The sequence below is a fragment of the Dermacentor albipictus genome, chromosome 1 (assembly GCF_038994185.2).
Source record: "Dermacentor albipictus isolate Rhodes 1998 colony chromosome 1, USDA_Dalb.pri_finalv2, whole genome shotgun sequence".
Classification (NCBI taxonomy): Eukaryota; Metazoa; Arthropoda; class Arachnida; order Ixodida; family Ixodidae; genus Dermacentor; species Dermacentor albipictus.
The window spans coordinates 299,613,675-299,640,303 of NC_091821.1; the positions used below are offsets into that span (position 1 = coordinate 299,613,675).

The window sequence follows — 26,629 nt, forward strand, 5'->3', positions numbered from 1 at the left end:
AACCTACTCCATGCAGGAGCATATTAAACATCTGAGTTCACATCAGGACACGTCAGCACCAATTCACTACCCCAAGTGTCTCGGGTTTTGATACCTTCGTCTTCCCTAGGTGAATAGACCAGGAAATCTGATGACTGCATCGCGCCCAATCACCGTCGCCGAATCTGTCGCAATATTCCGCCCATGATATCGCACCAACCCGCCGAACTCCGGCTCCGATGTTGTACATTCGCCCCCGCATATTTAGCAAGCGCGTAGCAATCTAGGGATCCGAGGTCGAAGCTGTTCTCACGGTAGCATTCAACGTCGCCCCTTTTCATCATTAGTTCAGGTTGTCGGTTGCTGGTAGAGGCGCCTTTTTCTGACCCGTTAGCAGTCGGTGTGAACGCGGGGTTGATTTCTGGATAGGCGCTGATTAATGGGTGGGGTTGCCTCGTTGTAAAGCCGTGCTGGGCAGTATCGAAGGTACATGTACGTTAGATACTATCTTAGATACTCTCTGGGTAACTTGTTCCTGTATCATGATAAGTCTGACAACACGTGTATCAGTATCTGTATTTCCGATACATGACAGAATGCATCGTGTACCTTAAGAGACAAGATGGTGGGGGCTATCGCAACATAAACGTAGGTTTAACTCCGCTTTTCAAGCTGATACTGCTGCCACTAGCCACCTGAATTTCCACAGGCACTGAGTTTTCTATTGCCTCTCCTTAACAGGTAGGTTGACAATACTTCATGCTTGATTGTCATAGCTATTAGTGGTGCTGCCTCTATCGCGTTTCGACCTATTCACTGTGATTGTGTGATACGCAACCACTTTTCTATTTCACTGAGATATATTTTTATTTTTTAGATAATCCTTAATTTTTTTACTGTTAGGATCGAATCCCCACATAATCGAAGCTAGAAGTTGCAGTAGTGTGAAGAGCCGAGTTATCCTGCGACGCTTTGTGCCACTGCAATACCTATGAAATATTTTTGGGCTGCACAAGTTTTCTCGTAGATACACTCGCAAAATGATTGTATGTGAATCAGTATGTTGTAAACGAATGCTTTACGCCAGCAGATAAGCAGAATATGAACTGTCCTTGTAGATTTATATTTTATTTTATTTATTTATTTGCCAATACTGCAGCCCGGAAGGGCTATTGCACGAGTGGGTGAATACAAAATGTGGGAAAGGAAATCACCAAACAAAAGAAGCATATGTGAGTAACATGACTAAGAGGAGCAATCAATGGCATCCCCAAATTCTCTATGTCGTAAACAACGCATGGAACCAGCCAGGTCATTCCAGAGTTCAATTGTCCGAGGAAAAAAAACTGTATTTAAAACTGTTGGTGCGAACAAAAAAGACGGATAAGTTGAAGTCCTTGCTGTTTCTCGTGATTAGGGGCTGTGCACGGGTCAGATATGTGTTAGGGGTAGCATAATGTGGACAGTAAAATAGAGAGTGCAGAAGTTTCAGAGAATGAATGTGACGACGGTGGGAAAGAGGGGTTAAACCGAGCATATTCAGATGAGATGACGGTGAAAACGTTCTGTCATAACGGCGGTATATGAAACGAACCGCCTTTTTATGAACAATTTCAATTTTATGGATGTGCAAGATTTTGTAAGGGTTCCATATGGTAGCCACATATTCAAGAATAGGTCTTACAAGTGTTTTGTATGTAATGAGTTTAGTGTCTCTGGGGGCAGCACGTAGAGTTGGGGTTAGGTAACCAAGTTTTTTTAGTCCTTTGTTGCAAGTTGTTAGAATATGTTCTGACCAGGATAACCTTGGAGTGAATAGGAGGCCTAAATACTTATATTCATATGCGCGCTGCAGAAAAGTGGATTTATAGGAGTAATTGAAATATGAGCAATTAGCATGCTTGTGAAAGGACATGGTGACTGTTTTTTGAAGTTAATGTTCATTTGCCAGAGTTCGCACCATTCACAAGAATTTATAAAAGATTGATTCAGAGTGTTATGATCGTTAGGTGAAGAAATTACATTGTAGGTAACGCAGTCGTATGCGTAAAGCCGAATTTTTACTGAAACAGAGCTTGGAATGGCCCTAAAATAGAACCTTGGGGTACACTGGGAGATACTGATGTGTCAGGAGAGTTGAATGAATTAAAAGAAACATACCGTGAACGATCATACAGAAAACTACGGATCCAGTCAACGAGAAGATGGTTATTAAGGATAAGGCTTAGTTTATGTAATAGTTTAGGATGTGGTACAGTATCAAATGCTTTGGAGAAATCAATGAAGAGCGCATCTACTTGATGACCTAAATCAAGAGCAAAACTGATGTCTTGTGTAAATTCAGTTAATTGAGTCACTGAGCTAAAACCACTACGAAATCCATGTTGAGCGCTGCATAAAATGTTATTAGACTCGAGAAAAGTGATAATGTGTGTATAAATTATGTGTTCAAGGAGTCTGCATGCATGAGAAGTTAAAGACATGGGTCTATAATTTAGAAGAGATTGCTCCTGCCCAGATTTGAGCAATGGAATGACTCTAGCCCGTTACCATGAACAAGAAACTGTACAAATAGATACTGATTTATCAAAAATCAATTTGAGGTATTGACACTTACAAAGCGATTAACGATGAAGGAACACATTGTTGGCATTGTCTGGATTGCAGCTTTTTTTGGTGTCAAGATTTAAAATCACGTTCAGGACTCCTTGCTTACATATTTTAACATTGTTAATTGCACGGGACATGTTAGTTGTCGTGGAGTAGGGAGGAATTACGCCATTGTCCTGTGTGAATACAGCCTGAAAATATTCAATGAATGCTTTAGCAATAGGTAGGATCACTTATTTCAGAATCATCTAATAGAAATGTCTGGGTAGTGTTTTTCATTGGCGAAATTTAGCTCCAAAATTTTCGTGGGTTATTTCTAATTAAATTAGGTAGAGTGAACGGATAATAAAAGTTCTTAGCTGCGTCAATTTTTTGACGGAGTTCTTCCTTCATAAAGCGAAACTGGTCATTTGTTTCGGCATTCATGTGGCGCTTCCGACGTGCTGTGGCTACTCGACGCTTCAAATGTAGTATTTCCCTTGTCATCCAAGGAAGCTCAATATTTTTCTTCTTTGCTTTTAGTGGCACATAGCGCTCTATGTAAGTATGAACAATGTTTTCAAAATGCGATGCTATAGCATTGATATCACTGGTAGTGCATAACCGGGAGAATCTGTCGAATGAAATGCTTAATGTATCAAGTATGGACGTATCATCTGCATGATTATAATCGTAAAAACTGGTATATTCATAGTGGTGCCTTGAAACTGAAAGATTAATAGTAGCAATAACAGCTTTGTGATCGGAAATACCATCTGTAGTGTCACACGCAAAGCCACTTGTAAAGAGCGGTGCATTTAGGAAAATCAAACATAGTATGGAGCACTCTCTAGTAACCCGCCGTGGTTGTTCAGTGGCTATGGTGTTAGGCTGCTGAGCACGAGGTCGCGGGATCGAATCCCGGCCACGGCGGCCGCATTTCGATGGGGGCGAAATGCGAAAACACCCGTGTACTTAGATTTAGGTGCACGTTAAAGAACCCCAGGTGGTCAAAATTTCCGGAGTCCCCCACTACGGGGTGCCTCATAATCAGAAAGTGGTTTTGGCACGTAAAACCCCATATATTATTACTCTCTAGTAGGGTTAGACACAATTTGTTTCAATCCAAGGGATAGTGAAAATTCAAGCAACTCTCTAGAAAGAAAGACGTTATCACCAGTTACCGACAAGGAAGCCCGCGAAACGTTAGGTACATTGAAGTCCGCCATGCAGATTAAATTTCAAGAGCCGAAACCGTGCTCTTGGATGAACGCGTTAAGGATCGTTATTTCATTTGAGGTAAGTCTGGGATATAGCCACGTTAGACCATATTGTCACGTGGTGGTGACGTTCAATAACACAGTAGCAATACTGTGAACGACAAAACTAACTTTTATTGGGCGAACCTGTGCCCACAAAACAGGCTACACTTATAGCACAACGATAGCGGCGAACACTCTCGGCGATCTTCGAAAATCTGATCAGCGGGTCAAGCGCGTCGGCTTTTATAGAGCAGTCGTCGAATGTTCCAGACTAATCGTTCGGACCCGCGTGCCTTCCACAAAGTTCTACACCATTCGCGTTACGCGATGAAATCAGATAACACAAGGTTCGGCGACAACAGACAGCCGGGTAGAAGCATCGATAACTTTCCAGAAACGTCGGATGCGTCCCTCGCTGTGCGATTACAGTTGTTAAGCGGCGAAACGTGGTCGCCCGATAAAGATAAGTACAGTGTCGATCACACTTGTCTAGAGTGGCCCGAAGGCTGCTCCGCACTGCGCCTGCGACGCCTAGCGACAAGCCCTGGGTTCGAGATGTGTTGGCCGATAGCGCCACGCGCGTGGACGCTGCGGCATTCGCGGGCAGCCAAGATACAGGCCGCAGCATTCTAGCCGTGTCACGCTCGCAGCTCAGCTGGCAGTGCTCGTCCAGTGATAAAAAGCCGGTGCTCGCGACCCGCAAAACACGCAGGCCTGTATCTTGGCCGCCCGCGAATGCCGCAGCGTCCACGCGAATGGCGCTATCGGCCAACAAATCTCGAACCCGGTGCTTGTCGCTAGGCGTCGCAGGCGCAGTGCGGAGCAGCCTTCGGGCCACTCTAGACAAGTGTGATCGACACTGTACACGTGTCAATATGCTCTGGTGGTGTGACCGGTCATGCTCTATCATCGCTAACAGCTCGGCGAGATGGGAGGCGGTTCTCCGCAGCCCTCTTCTGGCTGACCAACTCTGGGCTGTCCAGCAGGCCCACGATGCGGCCGAGAGGCTCGGCCTTCCGGTTCCCACGTGGGAGCGGCCCGTTTCGTGAAGACTCACGATCTGCAGGATTTTATTAAAGTTTTGCCATACCATACCATACTATGTCTGGGAGGTCGATAAAACACACAAATGATTACATTTGTTTTATTAAAGTGCACCTTACACCAGACCGTCTCAATTTCAAGTGGGGATTGTAGTACAGGAAACTGTAGGTCATAGCGCAAAAACAAGGCAACGCCTCCGCCTCTACCCGCTTTCCTGTCCACTCTTATGACGTATGCTCTCTGTACACGCGATGTGTCAGAAAAAATGCCGCTATGAGCGTTATTGCACGTAAAACACTGCGGCCTTTCCGCCATCGTGCAGAGGTTTATTATTCACGTTCTTGTAATTAGATGATGACAGGCTAGCTGGTTGGCAAGCAGAGCACCTAATCGCATCAATTACAAAAGCGACAGGCGAAAACGCTAACAGCGCAGCGTAAAAAGAGCTTTCATGTTGAGCTGCTTAAAGCGACCCCATTAAATTGTTTCGGAATAAAAATATTACTCTTTGAGCTACAAAGAGAAACATTTTGGGATACGAACATATTGCTATAGGGAGGTTGGGAGTGTGGAATATTATGTTTACAATATATAAACAAAATAGTTCCGAGTAGTTAAAATGGCTGACCACCCACAACCCGCAGCCGCCAGCGTCTCGCGATCTTCTTCTTCCTCTCTTCGTTCATCCTTCCGTAATTGGACCACCGGGCGGTGAAGCGCCGTCTGGGCGCATAGCAGGTGAAGAACTACGAGCGAAGTATGGCTTCAGCCGCGAAACGTGGACGTCGTCAACAGGCGGCGGACTTGAGGATGGATGAAACTGTAATGGCGTGATCTCGTAATTGACGTCGTTAACTTGACATAGGACTTCATAAGGCCCTGTGCAGCGAGAGAGAAGCTTCTGGGAGAGGCCTACCCGACGACATGGTGACCAAAGCAGCACCCAAGCACCTAAGGCGAACTGAACATCGCGATGGCACCGGTCATAACGTTCTTTTTGGAGATGTTGCGAGGCTAATAGGCGAGATCGGGCGACCTGACGCACCATGTGAGCGCGATCGACGACTTCGCGGGCGTATTCAGTAGCAACGCGGGGCACAGAAGGTAGGATGGTGTCAAAGGGCAATGTGGGGTCGCAACCACACAAAAGATAAAAGGGCGAATATCCTGTGGTGTCATGTCGGGACGAGTTATACGCGAATGTCACGTAGGTCAGCATGGCGTCCCAGTCACGGTGGTCGTTGGAAACGTACATCGACAAGATCTCTATGAGTGTTCGGTTGAGAAGTTCCGTAAGACCATTCGCTTGTGGGTGGTAGGCGGTGGACAGCTTGTGCTCAGTGGCACAAGACCGGAGGACGTCATTCACAACTCGAGACAAGAACGAGCGGCCGCGGTCTATCAGTAACTGTCCAGGCGCACGGTGCTGGAGAATGGCGTCGTGCAGGAGAAAATCGGCGTCTGTTGCGTAACTAGTCGGCAACGCCTTTGTTATCGCGTAGCGTTTCGTGTAATCAGTAGCGACGGCGATCCACTTATTCCCCTAGTCGCCGTCGGAAAACGGCCAAGCAGGTCATGGCCTACGCGAAAGAATGGTTCGGAGGGAGCTTCACTTGGATGGAGGCGGTCGACAGGGGGCAGGGTAGGCTTCTTCCGCAACTGACACAAATCGGAAGTTGCGACATAACGACGGACACAGCGGTGGAGACCCGGCCAGAAGAACCCGCGTCGTACACGGTCGTATGTACGCAAAACTCCATGGTATCCTGGCGTCGGCGCATCGTGAAGTTGTTCGAGAACGACAAATCGCAGATGACGAGGAGAGACAAGGGGAAACTCGGTGCCGTCAGGGTTGATATTGCGGCAGTGGAGGATGCCGTCGTGCAGCACGAACATGCGACACACGCCATCGGTGTTTCCAGATTGCACTCCGGCGATGATGGAGTGTAAGGATGCGTCGCGTTGTTGTTCAACGCGCATGTCGGTCATGTCAGTCAAAGCCATCACTCAGGTCACCGGATCCTGCACAACAGGATCAGGGGGATCCAAGGGGTGACGCGAGAGGCAGTCAGCATCCTTGTGCAGAGGTCCAGACTTTTAATTGACAACAAACGAAAATTCCTGGAGCCGCAAAGCCCAGCGAGCAAGCCGTCCTGTGAGGTCCCGGAGGGAAGACAGCCAGCAGAGGGCGTGGTGGTCTGACCAAAAACGTGCGGCCGTACAAATATGGCCGGTACTTAGCGACAGCCCAAACTAAAGCCAAGCATACCCGCTCGGTGATGGAGTAATTTCTCTCGGCAGGTAACAGCAGGCGGTTGGCGTAAGCTATCATGCACTCGGTAGCATTCTGCTGTTGGGCGAGAACAGCGCCGATGCCGTGCCCGCTTGCGTCAGTGTGAACTTCGGTCGGTGCAGATGGATCAAAATGGGCAATTATGCGAGGGGTGGTCAGAAACCCGATGAGAGTGATGAACGCGTGAGCCTACTCCGGGCCCCACGAGAATGGCGTGTTCTTCTTGAGAAGATCTGTGAAAGGCCGAGCAACGTCGGCGAAGTTTCTGACGAAACGGCGAAAGTAGAACACAGGCCAACGAAGCAGCGCAGAACGTGGCACAGCAGAACGTGGCATAGGGAAATTGCATACGGTGGAAACTTTTTCTGGGTCTGGTTGTACACCGGATGCGTGAACAAGGTGTCCCAACACGGTAATCTGACTGCGCCCCAGGGGCGTAGGCGGGGGGGGGGGGGGCTTATGGGGCTTCAGCTCCCCCCCCCCCCGAACTTTTTTCGTGCTGTCCATGCACCGCCGACCAAAGCAACCCCCGACGCCGGAAATCATTCTGAATTTTGTCTAGAATGTTTTGGCATGATCGAAAAGACATTTCAGCGGGAAAATTGTGAACTCGGCCTGGATTTCGTGGCAACGCCCATGCACCGGGAGTCACATAAAGCAAACAGCCCAGTCAGAGGACAATGCTTCAAGGGCGTTTTGATTGCGAACGGGTTGCCGTGGCATCTCGCGAAAGCCGCGGAATCTACGGTGCCCGTGGATGTCAATTTCGAAACTTTATGCGTATAAAGTTCTCATAAACGTTTGATGCGTAAGGTGAATTGATATTTCCAATCGTGTGCTTTAGATTTTCAAGTGCGGAACTTTGTGGTTTAATGTTCCTATAAATATTTGAGCAAAAGGTGCATTGATTTTTCTAAAGTTTTACATCGGAACATACAACGAGACAAGCCAAATCAACACACTATCAGACAAGTTGACAATGCACGCAGCGAGGTCCCATGAGACGAAGCATTGTGGTGGTTCATTCGCGCCGTCATGTCACATAAAAATATGCCAACATTTTTTTTTTCACCTGTGCCGAAACATCCATGTCAAGACACTAAAGCCAGCCAAGGTAACTACGTTCTTATTTATTTTTTCTACTTTGACATTTACTCGCTAGGACACATTGAACCTCTTCAATTTTTTTTTGTACTCGCTACTCGCAGGCTGCTAGAGCCAGCCAAATCGCATGCATTTTTCTCGTGTTGCCTCGACCACTGCGCGGCACACTTCGGTGCGCGTTCAATTTTCTCTAGCCGAATGCATTTTGCCTAGCAGAGTTTTGGACGCTTTTTTGCAAGCAGACGAGAAAAAGAAACAATGGTTGCTCGCCGCCATCACTGTGGGGACTCGACGGATTGCACCGCGTTGCTTGAGCGCAACCTCTCCAGAAAGTATCTGTCTCGCCGGTTTAGGAGACCGAGCAGTATGCGCGTGGTTTTCGGTGGACCAAGCGCCTCGCGTTTTCTTTGATATTCCTTTGGTAGCGACATTAGGTGCCCAAAGTAGGCATTTGATTGAGGCCAACATACTTTACTTTGCGTTTTTTCATTTCGGTGTGCCCGCCCCGAAAAAAAAAAAAAACGTTGTTGCGGCGCAGTGAATTGTCGCATAGTGAAAGTTCGATGTTTTTACTTGTTTTGCGGAAAGTAATGGGCCATAGGACGCTTCAGTTGCCGGATACTCTTATTATATTATTTCGATAGAAGCTATACGGACACGCAGGCGCATTCCTGTCGTCGCCGTCACCCTCATGTTTCGTATAAAGTCCAAGGGCGATCACATCGTGAGCGTGCGCGGCATGCTGTGTGTGCGAGTGAAAGCGGGGGGGGGGGGGTGATGGGTGAGCCGACGATGGTGGCTGTCTTATTTGCGCAAGGGAGAAAAGGGAGGAGCAAACGCGCCGCTTCCCATGGCGCGCGATATATTGGGGGGAGTAGATAGAATGGGGTCGGGATCTGGGATTTTGTGAATCTGTGATTTCACAACATGTTTATTTGCCTTGTTTCACACATTATATACAGTGACTTTTTTTCTTAAATGCGTAGATTTATTGGAGACTTATGCATACATATAAATATCTTGTTGCGAGGTTTTGTGTATACGTGCACTGAACTTTGTTTCCAGTGACACTTTTTTGCCCTTTATCAAGCTAAATCTTCGCATCTGTATATTCTATTGTATCTTCGCCTTTCTAATGTACGAGGGCGAGTCAAATGAAAGTGAGGCTACTCACCCCGCGCAAAAATGGCTTGGTTCATTATCTGCGAGGTATGCTCGTTGCACATAGGCATCTCTCATTTACAAAAGTGACAGGTAGGAGGGAGGATAAATGTTTTTTAATGCTCTCATACAATGGGTTGAACATGGTTGCGCGACGTCATGGACGCTCCAGATGTTGAGCAGCGTGGTACCGTTAGGTTTTTGACAGCTGAAGGTGTTTCCCAAAAAGAAATTAGTCGCCGTATGGCAGCCGTGTATATTGAATATTGCATTTCATTGGCCAATGTGAAGCGCTTGAGCAAACGGTTAAAAGAAGGACGTGAAAGTTGCAAAGACGATTCGAGACCGGGCCAAAGGGATCTTGCAATCACCCCTAATAAAATTGCAAAGGTTGATGAGCTGATGAGACAACAACGGAGGACAAGCATCGACGAATTGGCAGAGCGTGTGAACGTCAGTCACGGTTCGGTGCACGACATATTTCATGAACATCTCGATTATCGGCTCTTGTGTGCGCAATGGATGCCCAAGATTTTGTACCACCGCCAGAACACGGAGAAGTTCGGCGCTGCCTTTACTCATCTGATGCGGTATCACAATGAGAGTGACGATTTCTTGTATGCAATTGGGCTCGGGGACGAACTATCATGTCACTACTACGAGCCTGAAACACGATGGCAGAGCTTACAGTGGAAACATTCGAATTCACCACCGCCAAAGAAAGCAAAGGCTGTCATTTCCGCTGGAAAGGTGTTGACTTTATTTTTCAATCATGAGGAGCCATTAGTGATAGAATTTGCTAAATCTAGAGAGACTATCAATTGTTTCTGATAGTGCGGAACGCTGGACCAGCTGCGTGTCGCAATCAAGAACAAACTACGTGGAAAATTGACGAATGGGGTCATCTTGTTCCACGACAATGCCCATCCCCACGTCGCTGATGTGGTTAATACAAAACTGGCAAAGTTCAAGCAGAAACGCTGCAACATCCACCATACATCTCAGACCTGTCGCCTTGCGACTTCGACTTTGCGGCAACCGAAATAATAGCTCAAGGGAACCAGATTCATGTCGGACGATGATGTGAAAGAGTGAGTTCGAGACTTTTTGAGGTGGCAACCCAAGGAGCTTTATGACACGGGAATCACGCGACTCGTTAGTCAATGGGTCAAATGTGTAAATACTCATGGAGGCTACTTTTAAATGAATTACCCTGTTGGTCATATATTCGCATTGGCTCAGTTTAATTTGACTCGCCCTAGTATATTTTGCAGAACTCATGCTTTTTATACGTGCTCTCTATTGCGACTGTAATTTGGGTGCAATTACTCACGATACATGACCGCTGACAGCTGCTCCTGCGTAATACATTGGAACAAATGACAGCGTCATTGAGATTTTTCACTGGACGTTGCAAATGTACAAGAATGCAAACAAGGATCTTGAATGACAGTTTCATTAACATATTCGTGCTCAACTTGTTCATTTCATGGCCGCTACATTTTTCATATTAGCGCCATGCACTGCTTTGCTGATCTCGAGCTGATATAGTTCTAAAGCTCGTGTGATATTTTATTTAGTTATTAAAAAGACAAAAAAATGAAAGCATTGACATTAGTTATTCTGGGCACAATTTTTGGCACAGACGTGTATATTCTTTTATGAAAAAATACATAGTTTACTTGTATTAACAGTGCGTAGCGTTGAAGAATTCGAATTCAGCATCTTTGGCAGTGGCAATGCAGTTATTTTTCATGTATTTTATCTCTAGACGAATTGTTTAAGAGGAAGCTTTAGCTCGGGCCCAATTCCGATGCCCCTATTCAAATACATGCAAAACGCAGAAACGCATTTCTGAGATAACCCTTGGATCGCTTTAATGAAATTTGTTGCGTTTGAGAGAGGAAGATAAATTATAGTGCCTGTTGGAAGCGGAATGTCGATTTAGGGCCTGAACTTTCTTTAAAATATTTTGAAAAATTTTAAAGTTCGGAAAAATAGAAGCCCGAAGTTTAGAAATTAGTAGCTCTGCATCAAAATAGATATCGCGGTTCTGTAAACGGCATCCATAAGACCATTCAAAGCGGATGAATTTGATATATCAATTTGTATCTTACGTGAATTGATTGCGTTATGTGCAAGGGTTCTGCAAAGGCCGTGTTTCCATAATAGTACTTAAGTTTTTTTTTAGGTTCATGTGTAGCATATCAATTTCGCCCGCTGTAGATGTACTGTTATATGGAATTCACAAAATTGTGATATAATTTATCGTTGTTGAGTTACCGAGTTTTAAGCTTGATAGTATCGTTGTCAAAAAATTTGCGATTTTGATCAATGTTCAATAACGAAGTGACAACCTAAATGAAAAATCCAAACCAACAGCCACTAGAATTTATGTTTTTCTTTTAAATGCAATAAACCTCGTCAAATTTCGTGCAGTGGTTGCCAAGAAAAACGAATGTTCTTTCTACATGTATTTAGATAGGAGCACCCGAGCTAAAGTATCTATCCTGTTAATCCTGTTAATAGGGATGCCGAGCTGCAACGTAAGAGCCCTCGCCCCCTCCCCCCACCGAGCGAAATTTCTGGCTACGCCACTGCTGCGCCCGAATTGACACTTCGTGGTTTTCAGCTGAAGGCCGGCTTTTCGGAAGACAGCAAGAATTGCAGCGAGTCGGGTAAGGTGGCTGCCGAACGTGGGTGAAAAAACAATAACGTCGTCAAGGAAACAAAGACAGGTGGTCCATTTGTAGCCTCGCAGAAGAAAGTCCATCATGCGTTCAAATTTTGCAGGAGCATTGCATTGGCCCAAGGGCATGACTTTGAACTGAAATAAGCCATCCGGTATGATGAAGGCCGTCTTCTCGCGGTCCATTTTATCAACTGAAATCTGCCAGTAGCCAGATCGAAGCCCAATGGACGAGAAGTACTTAGCTTCATGCAAGCAGTCCAAGGCGTCATCGATGCGCGGCAGTGGGTAGACGTCTTTTCTCGTGGTCTTGTTTAAGTGGCCATAATCGACGCAAAAACGCCAAGTACCATCTTTCTTTTCCACAAGGACGACAAGTGAAACCCAACGGCTGGCTGATGGCTCAAGACCCCTTTGCGAAAAAGTTTGTCCAGTTCTGATCGGATGACTCGAAGTTCAGCATGCGGTACCCGATAGGGACGCCGACGAATAGGATTCGTCTCTCGAGTGTTTACACGGTGGTGAACGACAAATGTTTGGCCTAAGGGCGTGTCGCCGAAATCGAAGATGTCACTGTACGATGCAAGCAAGTGACGTATGTCCGTAACCTGTACAGTGGTGAGGTCAAGTGCAGTCATTTTCGCGAAGTCATCCGTTAAGGAACCAGAGCTGTGAGCTGCAATTGGCGCTAATACGCCACTCACAGCATTCAGACTCTCAATGTCAAATTCGGCACCATTAGAAATGCTGGCCAGGAACATGCCCACCGGAATCACTTGAGGGCACAGGCTAAAATTCACAAGCGGTAGAACGACGCCGTTGTTAGTAACCGTGACCAACTTATGCGGAACAGAAACGTTTCGGTTCAAAAGCATGTCGATGACGGGGCGAAGCACATATTCACCGTCAGGAACCTGTAGCTGGGCGGTCAACATGACGTAAGTAACTGCCTCGGGTGACAGACGCACATCGTGAAGCGCGCACAAGTGCGGTGCGGCGGTGCTCGGAGCATTGGCGAGTTGAGGCAGTTCCAACTGCAGAACGCCGGTCGCGCAGTCGATGAAGGCAGAATGAGTGGATAAAAAGTCCAATCCAAGAATAACATTGTAAGGGCAGTTGTCGATCACAGCAAAGAGGACAGAAGTAGGGCGGCCGGCTATAATTAAGCGCGCAATACACATTCCAAGAACAACCAGCACGCCGCCGTCGGCCACACGAAGAACTCGGGCAGCTGCTGAGGTGAGGACCTGCGTTAAATATCTACGTAGGCTAGCACCCATCACAGATACGTGGGCTCCAGTGTCGACGAGTGCTTGGACAGGTACGCCATATACTTTAACATCTATTACACTTCGCCTTTTGGGCACAGACAGAGGATTTGCTGCGATAGTAGGCAATGCAGCACCACCTCCGAGGGCTGTATTTCTTAGTTTTCCGGAAGGGTGCGGCCAAAAGCCACAGGGGACGGAAAGTGACGTGGCTGCGGTGAACGGGAAGATGGGCGACGTGTTTGCGGTGAATGAGACTGGTGTCCGTGCGGCGATTGTGAGCGGCTGTACCACGTGTTCCTAGCAGAGTTGTCGGCGCTGTTAGACTCGGCGGTGGGCGAAACATTGCGAGCATTTCCATCAAAGTGGCTCAGTTTAGTCGGCGTGCGAAGTGTTAAGGGCCACGAGTTTGGACAGTATCGAGCGACATGACCAATGCGGTGGCATGTGAAACATATCGGCTGGTCGTCCGCAGTTCTCCAGTCAGTCCAGTTGCGATAACGCGGAGAGAATCGTCGGGGTGAAGTGTAAATAGTAGACGGGCATTCGTTAGCTCTGGGATGGGCGACAGCACACACAGAATGTAAACCAATGTTTTCAATTTCCATGCGGACGATGGCTTGTACGAGATGAATTGAAAATGTGGTAGTATCAGGGCTACGCGAACAGAATGCTGCGGGCGCCATAGCATCCAGTTCACATCTGACGATTCGCGCCACGTTCTCTGATGGTGACCCAGGCTGTTGTGCGGGTTGACCTCCACACGTCGACGTTCCGGCAGTATTGTGAAGTCTGGCGAATGGTTGCAAGATGCGTCGGCTTTTGGCGTGCTGGAATTGTCAGCACTCTTTTCCCGACCTTCTCAGTTTCTGTCATGTCGTGATCGGCCTTACAACAAAGTACCAGCACGTCCTTGATCTACGAGACATCAGACTCCGTGGGGGATTGGGTACGGGAGGCCAGTTCCTGCTTTGCGGCAATATTACGACCGGCTGATTTGACAAAGAACTATGTCAATTTCTTTTTGCATTGGTCCCAGCTGGTTAGCTCCTCTTCGTGGTTTTCGCACCATACCTTTGCAGTACCTTTTAGGTAGAACAACAGGTTAGCTAGCATAAGCGTAGGGTCTCATGTGTTGACTCCACTCACGGGTTCGTACATGGCAACCCACTCTTCAACGTCGGCGCCATCGGTCCCGCAGAAAGTTCCAGCATCCTTGGCTTGCACAACGACAACCGAAGGTAACAGTGACGTAGCATGCGACGATGACGTTGAAGGCGGCAACGACGTTGAACCCGAGTGCTCACCGCCATTCACGGTGCGGACGGTGAGGCGACGTCCACTGCGGAGCTCCGTTTCCACCCTTGGTACCCCGCACCTCTCACCAATATGGTACGGGGATGTTCGGAGCGTAGAAGATTATATTTACAATATATATATATATATATATATATATATATATATATATATATATATATATATATATATATATATATATATATATATATATATATATATATATATATAGCCCACTGGGCGAGTCAACAAGCTTGTCGTGGCGTGCATGATTTCAACCGTGCTACATGCGCGACTTGTGTCCTAGCCGAACGTCTACCATTGTTCGTGAGCCGCGCGAGAGTATAGTTCACTTCGCTGACTTTGTCGATGACAACATACGGTCCACCGTAGTTTGCCAGCAGCTTTTGGCACAAACCGCGCTTCCTTGTAGGAGTCCAAAGCCAAACGAGATCACCAGGGTGATATGCAACAGGCGGATGTCGTGCGTCGTAGTGGGCTTTGGAGTTTTCTTGTGATGCCAAAGTCCGCAGACGCGCAAGTCTCCGAGCCTCTTCAGCGAGGCATAGCGTATCGGTGACCGTAGGATTGTCGTGGTGATAAAAAGGGAGGACAGTGTCGAGCGTATACCGGGGCGGCCGAGCATATAGAAGGAAGGAGCTGTAGCCGGTTGTCTCGTGCTTGGCGGTGTTGTAGGCGTAAGTAATAAATGGTAGAACTTCATCCCAATTCTTGTGATCGGACGCAACACACATGGAAAGCATATTTGTGATTGTCCGATTAGTGCGCTCAGTGAGGCCGTTCGTTTGCGGATGATACGGCGTCGAGTGCCTGAGGTGCGAGTTACATAAACGCACAAACTCTTCCACGACATCCGCCGTGAATTGACGTCCCCGGTCACTTATAATAACACCAGGCGGTCCATGTCGCAGAACAATAGCGTGAAGTAAGAAGAGCGATACTTCGGTGGCGGTGGCTGATGGTATAGCCGCCGTCTCGCAATAGCGCGTGAAATAGTCGGCGCAGACAATTATCCAGCGGTTCCCCTTAGATGACTTTGGAAAAGGGCCTAACAGATTAATTCCAACTTGCCGAAAGGGTGAGCTGGGAGGCGGCACAGGTTGAAGGAGACCAGATGGGGCAGTGGTTGGGCGTTTCCGACGGTGGCACTGTATGCAGCTGGCGACATACAACTCAACCGAATGTCGTATCCGGGGCCAGTAAAAGCGTTCTTGAATGCGATAAAGGGTGCGCACAGTGCCTAAGTGACCGGAGGTAGGGTCATCGTGCATAGCCTGAAGGATTGCTGGCCGGAGACGCTCCGGCACCACTAGAAGGAAGCGTGCACCCGTGCTTGAGTAGTTCCTTTTGTACAGGAGCCAGTCACGTAGACAGTAGCTGCTTGTTGCACTTGAATGGGCAGAAGTGAAGAGTGGCTCTAATTTGGTGTCTGTCCGTTGTTCTGCTTTGAACGCATCGATTTCTGGAAAAGCGGATGTCACAGAAGCGACGAGATGGTCGAAATCGTCTACGTCGCAGTCCGTCGTAGTAAGCGGCATACGGGAAAGGCAGTCTGCGTCAGCATGTTTTCGGCCACTCTTGTAGGCAACAGTGAAGTTATATTCCTGCAACCTCAAAGCTCAGCGCGCAAGGCGACCACAAGGGTCGCGAAGATTCACGAGCCAGCACAGGGAATGGTGGTCTGTGACGACTAGGAATGGGCGTCCGTACAACTACGAGCGAAATCGCTGAACTGCAAAGATTACAGCGAGGCATTCTTGCTCTGTCACCGTGTAATTTCGTTCAGGTTTGCTTAATGAGCGGCTTGCATAAGCGATCACGTGCTGACGGTCGTCATAACGTTGGACCAAGACGGCACCCAAACCAACGCCACTAGCATCTGTCTGGATTTCTGTCGGCGCAGTAGGATTGAAGTGGCGAAGGATAGGTCGGGAGGTCAGCAGGAACTTCAACTGACGAAATGCAGACTCGCACTCGGGTGTCCACTCAAACCGTGCGTCTCTATGTAGCAGATTTGTCAGAGGATAAGCGACGTCAGCAAAACCAGGAATAAATCGGCGAAAGTAAGAGCAAGGACCCAGAAAACTACGAAGTTGCTGCACTGACTGCGGCGCACTGAATGCCTCAACAGCTGCCGTCTTGAGGGGATCAGGCCGGATACCGTCTTTGTCAACAAGATGACCCAGCACAAGGGTTTGAAGGTCACCAAATTTACATTTCTTGGGAGTTCAGAACCAGGCCGGCGTTTCTGATGCAGTCGAGGACAATATCCAGGAGCGTATTGTGCTCATTGAACGTGCGCCTGAATATAACAACGTCGTCAAGATAGCACATACAGATGTTCCATTTTAACCCACGCAGAATGGTGTCCATGAACCTTTCAAAGGTTGCCGGAGCGTTGCACAACCCAAATGGCATCACATTGAATTCGAATAATCCGTCCGGGATTATGAAGGCTGTTTTCTCTCTGCCTGTCGGGTGTGTTGGTATTTGCCAATATCTTGAGCGCAGGTCCACTGAAGAAAAATAAGAGGCCGAATGAAGGCAATCAATTGCATCATCAATCCGGGGCATCGGGTAGACATCCTTCTTAGTCACGGCGTTTGATCTTCGATAATCGACGCAAAATCTCCAGTTACCGTCTTTCTTTCTGACGAGTATGACCGGAGGTGCCCAGGGACTCGAGGACTCTTGTATTATCCCATTTTTCGTCATGTCACTCACTTGTTCCCCGATTATCTTGCGCTCGTTAGGCGACACGCGATAAGGCTTTTGCCTGATCGGGCGCGCAGATCCCGTATCGATAGTATGGCGCGTTCGTGACTCGGGAATCGAGAACGCTTTGTCCGGCTGCGCAAAGTCAAACACTGACAGATGCTTAGAAAGCGTATCCACCAAGGTATGGCACTCCCTTGCGCTGAGCGACTTGTTTATCATAGACAGAAGCTTTTTGTCTGAGACTTGGCGAAGGTCAGCAGGTTCACACGGCAAGTCCACGCGTCCCTTGATCCGTATATATATATATATATATATATATATATATATATATATATATATATATATATATATATATATATATATATATATATATATACACATCCGGCAACATTGATGCCTTCAGGTAGCATATGTGGGTTTATTGACCAGTTGCCTTCACCCGAAAAGATCACGTTCTCGTGACGCCTGCGGCAAAAAAGACGTTCCACGTCCGCCGCCAAGGTCTGTGAGTGGGGGCGCTGGCTAACACTCCCAGGGTTCTACTAGTACACATAAATACCCGTAAAAGTGGATGGGGAAACGCCGCCGCGGTAGCTCAATAGGTAGAGCATCGCACGCGACATGCGAAGGTTGTGGGTTCGGTTCCCACCTGCGGCAAGTTGTTTTATCATCCACTTTAATTTCCATTAATTTATCATTACTTTATTTCATTTATTAAGCACATGCAATTTCCCCTATGTTGTACTTGGTGTCAGTGTTTGTTGGCTTCTCATTATATGACTATATATATATATATATATATATAAACACAAAATGAGTCCGAGTAGTTTAAATGACTGACCACCAACAACCCGCAGCAGCCAGCGTATCGCGAACTTCTTCATCTCTTCGTTCATCCTTCCGTAACAATATATTTCATTCAAATAAATCAAGGTTGGCCGAAGTTTAGAAATTTCGGAATGTGCATACGCGCTTGCTGCTACATTATATAGATCCATAATAGGAAATTTGCTAATGGATCGATGTATGTTGTATTTGAATAATTGCGGTAACATCTTGCATCTGTATTTCAAATACTTGTCTGAGTATCTTGTATCCTATCATGATACAATTGCTTAGTTGCCCAGCCCTGTCCAGGTAAACGTCTAATTAGGGTTCTTTGTTGTGTTGAGACGTAACAGGCGCCATCGTCCTACAGTCGTCCTCATGCATTCCTGTTCATTCGTTCAACGCCAACCCACCGTCGTTTTACGAGTGTCTACATTTCTTTGTTGTAGTTGAGTTCGCGGTAATAGTGGGGTGATCATGTCTTCGTTCTCATGTTATTGCGTATTGTAGAGTGGACGTCATGCTTTCGAAGTCAGGCCATCATCGTTATGTCGTCTTCCATCGTTCATGCCTCCTCGTCGTCATTCCATTACCATCATCCCGTTGTCGTGCTGTCGTCATAACACAATCGTGATCATACAATCGTCATTACAGCGTCGCCATAGCAAGGTCGTTATGCTGTCGTCATCATTCCAGCGTCGTCATCCCACTTTCGTCATGGTACTACCGTCACACCGATGTCATTACATCATTATCATATCATCATCATCATCACGTCGTCTTCACACAGTCATCGTCAGTAAGTTATTGTTAGCATTCTAGCGTCGACACGCCATTATCACGTCGTCGTCATTCCATAATTATCACGCGGCCGTCTCTTTGTCATATTATTACATTTGTTGTTATATCATTGTGTTCATAATGTTATCGTCGTGAACGTGACGATATCCATAGTCTTCATTCCGTCGTCTCACACTGTGCATCCTCCTGATTTGGTGTCATCGTTTCGGAATAAGTTGTGAAAAGTGCAGTGCATAAACAAATATTGTATTACATTGAAGCTGGAACCTTCGTTATTGATAAACATATTGCACGAGTTAAGAAGCTGTACAGAATGAACTGTACACATTGCCATTAGTTGCATAGCATTTCATTAGAATGTTCACTGAAGCTTCGCTTCACATAGATTCCAGCTTTATTAATTGCGCGTATGATGTGCATATTTTGTGATTTTTACATTTTCAACGAAACCTCATAATGAACCACAATGTGTTGTTTCTGGCTTCACTATCACTTACTTCGTATGGCTGTCACTAACAAAAAGTGAGCCCCTCTTATCCCATTATTACACTCGCCTAATAAAGAAAAGTAGCGGTACAAGAAACAGTATTACCACTTGGACTTAGTGATACTTAATCCTTTAAGATATTACACTACGATAAAACATACGCGTGAGGTCACAATAGGAGGTGGAAGAGGAAACGAAGGAAAGAAAGGTAGGGATTTAAACCAGACGCAGGTCCGGTTAGCTACCGTACACCGGAGAAGGGGTTTAAGGGATGAGAAGAAAGAAATGAGTGGGAGGGAAAAGAGCAGTCTCAGTGCGAACATGTGTGGTTGTCTATGACTTCAAGCCCACAATCGGTCACTGATAAAAGTCGAGTTCATGAACCGCAACAATGCCCGCGTCTCTTTGTAAGTCTGCAACGCCTGTGGCCATGGTTCAAGAATCTTGGGCGCTATAACGTAAAACTATTCCAAACTTTTTTATTGAAATTCTGTCATCATCCCTCCGTCATTGGCCAAAAACTTTTTTGGACCTCCCACACTTGACCTGTCTGTAACGCGACGACAGAAAAAGCGCGATACCTCCCCAAGTAATAGGACGTGTACACCCTGATTACGCATGAGTTGCCCCCCCCCCCCCAAAAAAAAAATAGTTATTTCTGATTCGACGCCTTTTTGCGAGTTGCCCCCATCCATTGGTCAAAAGCTTTCTGGCTGCAGCCACTTCACCTGCCTGTCACAAAACCGCAAAAACCGCAAGAACTCACCATGTCAAAGTGACGTGTACGCATTAAAGATGCATTAATATTCCGAACAAAACAGAATTTTCTTCTAAATAGCCGCAGGCTGCGTCCATTTCCGAAAGGAATAAAAGATGGCTGCCGCCGATCACTCAGGAGCTGGCTACTCGCACCTGCCGGAGAGCATGGGTTTATTTGCTTGTAATAAAACTTCTAGCGTGGCCGTGTAACGTTTTCGAGCATTTTCGGCACGTTTACGACCTCATTCTGCCAATTCTTCTTTGCTGAGGATCCGTTTTAGCGTCATTCTTAAGCGTTCGTTCCATGCCGCCGCGAGTTTCGCCCAGTCACCGCAAGCTAAGTAATGGAAAGTGGACCAATCGCAGACGCCGGCCCCACCTTCTTCATCCGGTTATTGAGTTTCAGTGCAGTGGCTCGGTTCTATCGAATCCATGTCAACTTCAGCGTGCTCCTCACCTCTTGTCAGCCAATTAGATAAGACAAGCCGCTGAGTGTAGGCAATGTTATTCGTTTTTCAAGCGAACAGAGGTGACCTCCTATGAAGGAGGAGAGCGTTTAATTGGCCTCTTCAGACAACCCCGCGGGTGACCGCCCGATGCTTGCGTCGGAGGTTACGCAACTTTGACATCGGGAGATTGGAATAAAAACATAATGGAATAGTTTTACGTTATAGGGCCCCTTGTCTCTGAAAATGGTCTGTTGTTTAATCGGTTTAACACACCCCGAAGAGCGTCACATTCGATGTACTAAAGATCACAGGAAGGCAACACGTGTTCGATCGTATGTTCACAGTTGCACGCGTCACAGAAAGGTGTTTGGCATTCCAATAAGGCATAAGTAGGCTTTCGTAGAAGCCATCCCTAACCAGAGGCAGCACAGTAAATTTACATCACGGCGGGAGAAGTGCGATGGAATCTGCAGCTTCAATATAGGATCAAGCCGGTGGACATGACAGTTCGAAACATTCGGGATAGTACATGACGTTGGAGCCTTGATTTGACCAAGTAGAGGGCACAACAAAATATAAACATATCATACATGTTCAAGAAGCACGAGTTTATGAGCTAAGGTGCTTGGACATACTCAGTATGTTGAAAGGGAAAGCTCTGAAACAGACAGCGATGTCAATGCTTGAAGATGAAGGCAGTTTCGTGATGATATGTTTTTCACAATGATTGTAATATTGGCTATATCTGTCATAGAAGCCCTTCACCAAGTCCCATGAGAAATGTGAGTCGCTTACCGAACTCGCGCGCTCTAACTGATGGCGCTGCAGACAGTGCGTAATACGCAAAGGCATTTGTGCATCTCACCTCCACTCTCTGGTGGGGGAGAAGCGCGCGGACTTCTGTTTGAAATTTCAGTTGTTTCCGAGCTGTGCAGCCGTTTGATACTCTGCAGACAGGATGGGAGCCGCGTGAATGCCTCGCTCCTTGTCTGTTTGCGATGCCCCAACCAGGTAAATAGCGAACTTCGTACGCGCCGAATGGACAGTAGTTTTCTGGCTCATATTGCCAACACCTGTAACACTCTAAACAATAAATGTTACTGCCTAGCGATCTGATGCAATCGTTCGCATGAATAACATGAGTGACAATTATAGCTCTTAGGCCCTCTTCCAGAGCCTGCAGAGCGTCTTCAATATATTTTTCTATTTCAACTTCATTCTAGGAAACAACCACAAATCATGGACGCACAGAAATGCAGCGGCGATGTATTTCCGCGTCAATTGAGGTAAGCGAAAAAAAAAATAAATCCGTTAAAGCAGCGGAAATGCAAGAAAGATACTTTTGGGTGAAAATGTAATCTTGCCAAGCAGCTGAGGTAGATTTCAGGTGAAATAAAACAAGTCCTAAGAACTTCACATGGACACATAAACGTCCCGTGTTCTTATAATTGTTCAAGCACGTCAATTTTATCTCGAACATACCTCAAGAAGGCATGAAGGGGCGGAGAATAATGTCAGTATTTGACGTCGTTAGAAAACACCCATGTGGTGTATGTTGTAAAGTATCCATAATTTTCAGGCTCAAAAGCACTCCTTTGCGAGAGCTAGGAAAAATTACTGTGAAGCCATGGCCCCGTTTTGCTGGTTGTATTCATACATAACCGAAACGTTAGCAGCACTCTAAAGAGGACCCTTAGTGACTCAGAAATTATGTGTTAGTGGTTTCATTGAGGAAAAAAACGTGACTCCCCATATCAGTCAGCAACAAGAATTCATATAAAGCGTTGCTCGCAGTTCTGAAATAACAGTAGTTCGGGCTTTTCGTGAAATTGTGTTCTTATGAAAAGTGTTTCCACAACGTCACTATTACGCGGACGCTCTGGCATGGATGCGTATAGTGTCGATGCCTCGGTTGGAATGGAAGCGGCAAACGAACGCCATATCAGCTTGCAATTTATATCTTCATAGAAATCCTTCTCCCGTCTTCGGTGCTTCTAGAAAATGAATCGTGACAAACAACTCGCTCAGATGTTCACGTTACTCAAGATATATCACATGCTCATCAGCTATACTGACGTAAAGTCACGTGCAGTGACAAAATACAGCGCGAAAGCAGCACGGTGACCGAACGCCGCTAGGGTAGGCGCGGACTCCCAGTGAAGGCGTGCACATGGTGCAGCTTCGGCCAACTGCTCGCATAATGCGTTCGGTGTTGCGCACTCGTTGCTCCAAATCAGCACGCGCCGAAGACCCGCAGCAACCGGCACTCGTCGAAGGGCGGGAGTGCCACACAAGCCGATAAGCGCGCGAAAGAGAGCGTAACGAGCGGGGAAGAAGGTCGAACACTCACCCTGAGTGACGACTGCTGCACCTCGTCGTACAAGGGCACCATCGCGGCGGCGGCGCAGTGACATCCGTTGTCGCCTCGCTACACTTCGCGCCACCGACGAGTAAAGCACCAGACCGCGCCTCCTAGCCTCGATCATAAAATAGCGTCCGGCGATAAGCAGGCACACGGGGTGCGTCGCCGAGGGCGAGGGCGTCGGCCACTCCAACCGACGTCGGGCGGGGTCGTCTGATTCGCCTCCGAGACGCAAACCATGTGCCCGCCGGCTGCGCTGTCGCGACAGTGACAAAATGGAGCGTGCGAGGCAGTTGGGGCCAAGCTTTGCAGCGAACCTTACAGGCTACAGCGTGGGTTCATTGTATTGAATTTGCTGAAGTTACCGTACCGGTAAGCCAAGTGTCGCAGCGATACTCTTACATTTACTTTGTGCAATAGTAAGCAGCGAGATTCTTACAGTCCTCGTGTCTATGGAAGCGTATACGATGCACGAGAAACACACAAGCAGCAGGATGAGGAGGGAAGAGCTCGAACACGTGATATCGCCATGCTTATGTTTCAGCGACCTTCCGAAAGGTGACTGAAAATAAAGGCACCGATAACTGCGGAGAAAGAGATTTGTTATAGCTAACGCCATGTATTGTCCATGCTGGCGACTACCGTATTGGTTAAGCAAAAAATAATTCTGGAGATGTCGTGGCAGGATGTTCTTATTCTACGATGGCTGTCGTATCGGTACAGTCCTATGCTAATAAAAGGTAAGTGTTCCAGTGACTGTACAATGGCATAAGAGTCACGCCGAAAACAAGCACGGCTCAATTCATAACAAATTAATGTGTTTTATCAAATCGATTGTCTTAATGTTGACGCCTCCTGAAATGTAGAATTATTTCTGCGCCTATACGATCACTCTTTCCCTGCGTCATTCGAAACTCTATTATGCAATGATAAATTTAAATTGAGAAACTATTCTTCGTAAAGAAAATGACGCTTTTGCTCGTGACATACCTCTTTGTCTCCTGGCAGTGCCGACTCTGGTGAAGGTTACAACGAGTCGACGACATTTTAGGACCCGAGGAGCCTTACACGTACATAAGAAGGCACCGCCACACGTTTCTACTGCAAGTAAACTGTTTGGAGCAAAGAAAGCAATGCAGCTTTTTAATATATTTTCCCTGAAATCACAATACGCACCGAAAATAACCGAAACACGAATAAAATGCAACAAATATCTTCACAAACTCATGACTGCGAGCGCTCGTGGCATTGTTTGCCTAGCTTCTCGCGCACTTCGTCCTCATGTTTTCGTATCCACGAACATGGTTGAACTCACCTAACAATTTATTCCGCTAAAATATATTTCTAAAATAAAGTAGGATATAATAAATGTACGCTTTGTAGAATTTACCTATTATAAAGGGTGAGCGGACATCAATGTTCTAACGAAAGCTGGCAGAGTAAAGTACCGCTTTCTGACGTACTATGCGAGTTCGTGAGTGAATTAAAGCGGCAGTTTTTCTTTTATCTACTAACAATGTATTGAATTCCACCAGATCTACCAATCGTTATGTACCACAATCGGCATTGTATGGCAAGAGTGTATGACGAACATACATGATAGGTCATGACATGAATGTCTTGACATGCGTAGCATGTACGTCATGAAACAGCCGCTTACGTATTGGTATGTACCAAAGTTGGCATAGTATAACAAGAGTGCATGACGAACATAAAAGCTCGGTCATGACATTAGGACGAGTATAAAAGATCGGTCATGATATTAATATCATGAATACCATTCAAACTTTCATTTGATTACTTATTCCTTCCATCGACCATTTACTTTAGGTATTCTTAATAGTAAGTTCTTGCTACTCTAGTTGACTACCTTATTACGCACTATTTTATTTCATTTACTGTCGGTTTGTATCGCGTCTTCGATTACTATTTGCACATTGTTTTTTTCATCATATTACCACCAAATTCGTGGCCTCTTCCACACAGTGGGTTTGTGCCATTCAATAAGGCGCCACCACCACCATCATAATCACCATCACCGTCAACAGCAGCAGCAGCAGCAGCAGCTAGAATATGTGTCGGTTTTGCCGCGCAGGACAAGACCGTATATGCGTATCAATCTACGTTACATTTGGTGGCACTGGTGACTTCTGTTCACCTGAATCAAGACGCCCGCGACAGCCACTTCACCACCGTCTATCCTGCTGCCGCGACCGCTGCGGAAACCTTGATGGAACCAGCGGCGGCATCAGCGCCGACAAGGCCCAACACACAACACTTGTCGACACGCCTACCAGCGTCGGAGTTTGATGCCGATGGCACGGTCGCTCAGTCTGACGAGTCAAGCGCCGGTGCTTCCCTCCCACAAAAGAATACCTTCAGGCGCTTGCGTCGCAAGCTGCGGCTGATGAAGACCTCTTACGTAGGATTTCGAGACCCACTTTGCACACCAACTGCTTTCCTTCCCTACTGCAAAAACCAGCTTCTTCCAGCGTGAAACCATGCAGCGCGCTTTTTGGCGCTGTGTCGCACTGGGTACGCTGGCACTCGCTGGAACTCACTGGGACACCAGTGAGAACGCTGGATAAGAGCTGCGTCCCAGTGGAAGAAACGCTGGTTCCACTCCCATGACGCCGGGGCGCACTGGTTTGTGCTGTGCAGGCGCTGGTTCCCGCTGCAGGTCGCTGGTTCGCACTGGAAACTGCACTGGTTGTGTTTGTGTCGCGCTGGTTGCAGTACGCAAGGACGAGCACTGCTGAATATTAAATGCTTTATACAATTTCATCGCTTGATACTAGTCTCTTGTCCTAAATAACGCTGTATCTTGGGGTTATAAAACCCTATTTCGTATCGCAGCTTGGAATAAAGGTGCGTGAGCTGCCCTGTTTATTGATGAACATTTTAAACTGAAGATAACTTTCGTTTTCTTTTTCATTTTCCCTTTTGACTGGGCGGATAGCTCAATTCTTAAACGAAACCACGCAAACGCAGAGGGCGCCGCGTTTTTTAGTAGTTCGCAAGTAAGATATGACTGGGAGTTGGCGCTGTTGTCGCAGTGTTAAGTGGCCATCAAATGCAGAAGTCGTTCAGACGCGCGCGAACGGACCCCGAGTTCAAAGCCTATCGCTGACTGATATTATCGCACCGATAACAATGCTGAGGTGATTCGTGCGCTTCCACTTTCCCTATTGAACCAAAAAGAGTTCTGAGGCTCAAATACACACATTTTAGCTTTCGCCAGCTACCCGCGCCGAGATCGGTCCCCACCGAAGCTTAGGCCTAGCGTATCCGCCGAGTCCGTCCTCACACTATCGGCGCGTCTAGGCTCACGAATCAAGAAATCCAACAAGGATAAATCACTCTATATTTGACCTTTCGCATCGCTGTTCCTAAATAAAAAAAAATTTCATGTGCACAGTGCCAGCACAAGAAGCGATGACCGCAGATGTGACGCGTCATAAACACAGGTATATTTGTTATCGCCGAAGGCTCCTAGCACTAGCCTGCGCTTCTCTGACT

At 46.9% G+C, this 26,629-nt stretch overlaps 2 protein-coding genes across 6 annotated transcripts in view; one reads left to right on the forward strand and one right to left on the reverse strand.

Annotated features, from left to right (window-relative positions):
* LOC135916807 (parathyroid hormone/parathyroid hormone-related peptide receptor-like) overlaps positions 1-23,235 on the reverse strand; it is a 972,783-nt gene extending 949,548 nt beyond the window's left edge. Inside the window, exon 1 of the mRNA XM_065450244.2 lies at positions 23,099-23,235. Coding sequence (XP_065306316.1) covers positions 23,099-23,140 — 42 coding nt within the window. The 5' untranslated portion in view covers positions 23,141-23,235. The remainder of the gene's footprint in view (positions 1-23,098) is intronic.
* Positions 1-26,629, forward strand: part of LOC135916817 (uncharacterized) — a 93,632-nt gene that overhangs the window by 50,364 nt on the left and 16,639 nt on the right. The window contains exon 1 of one of the 5 annotated variants that reach the window (XM_065450254.2): positions 23,286-23,482. The exons of 3 other annotated variants lie outside the window; for them this stretch is intronic. The gene's annotated coding sequence lies outside the window, so the exon portion shown is untranslated. Of the gene's footprint in view, positions 1-23,285; positions 23,483-26,629 lie in introns of those variants that run through there. One more of the 5 variants, XR_010569073.2, reaches the window with a different exon arrangement.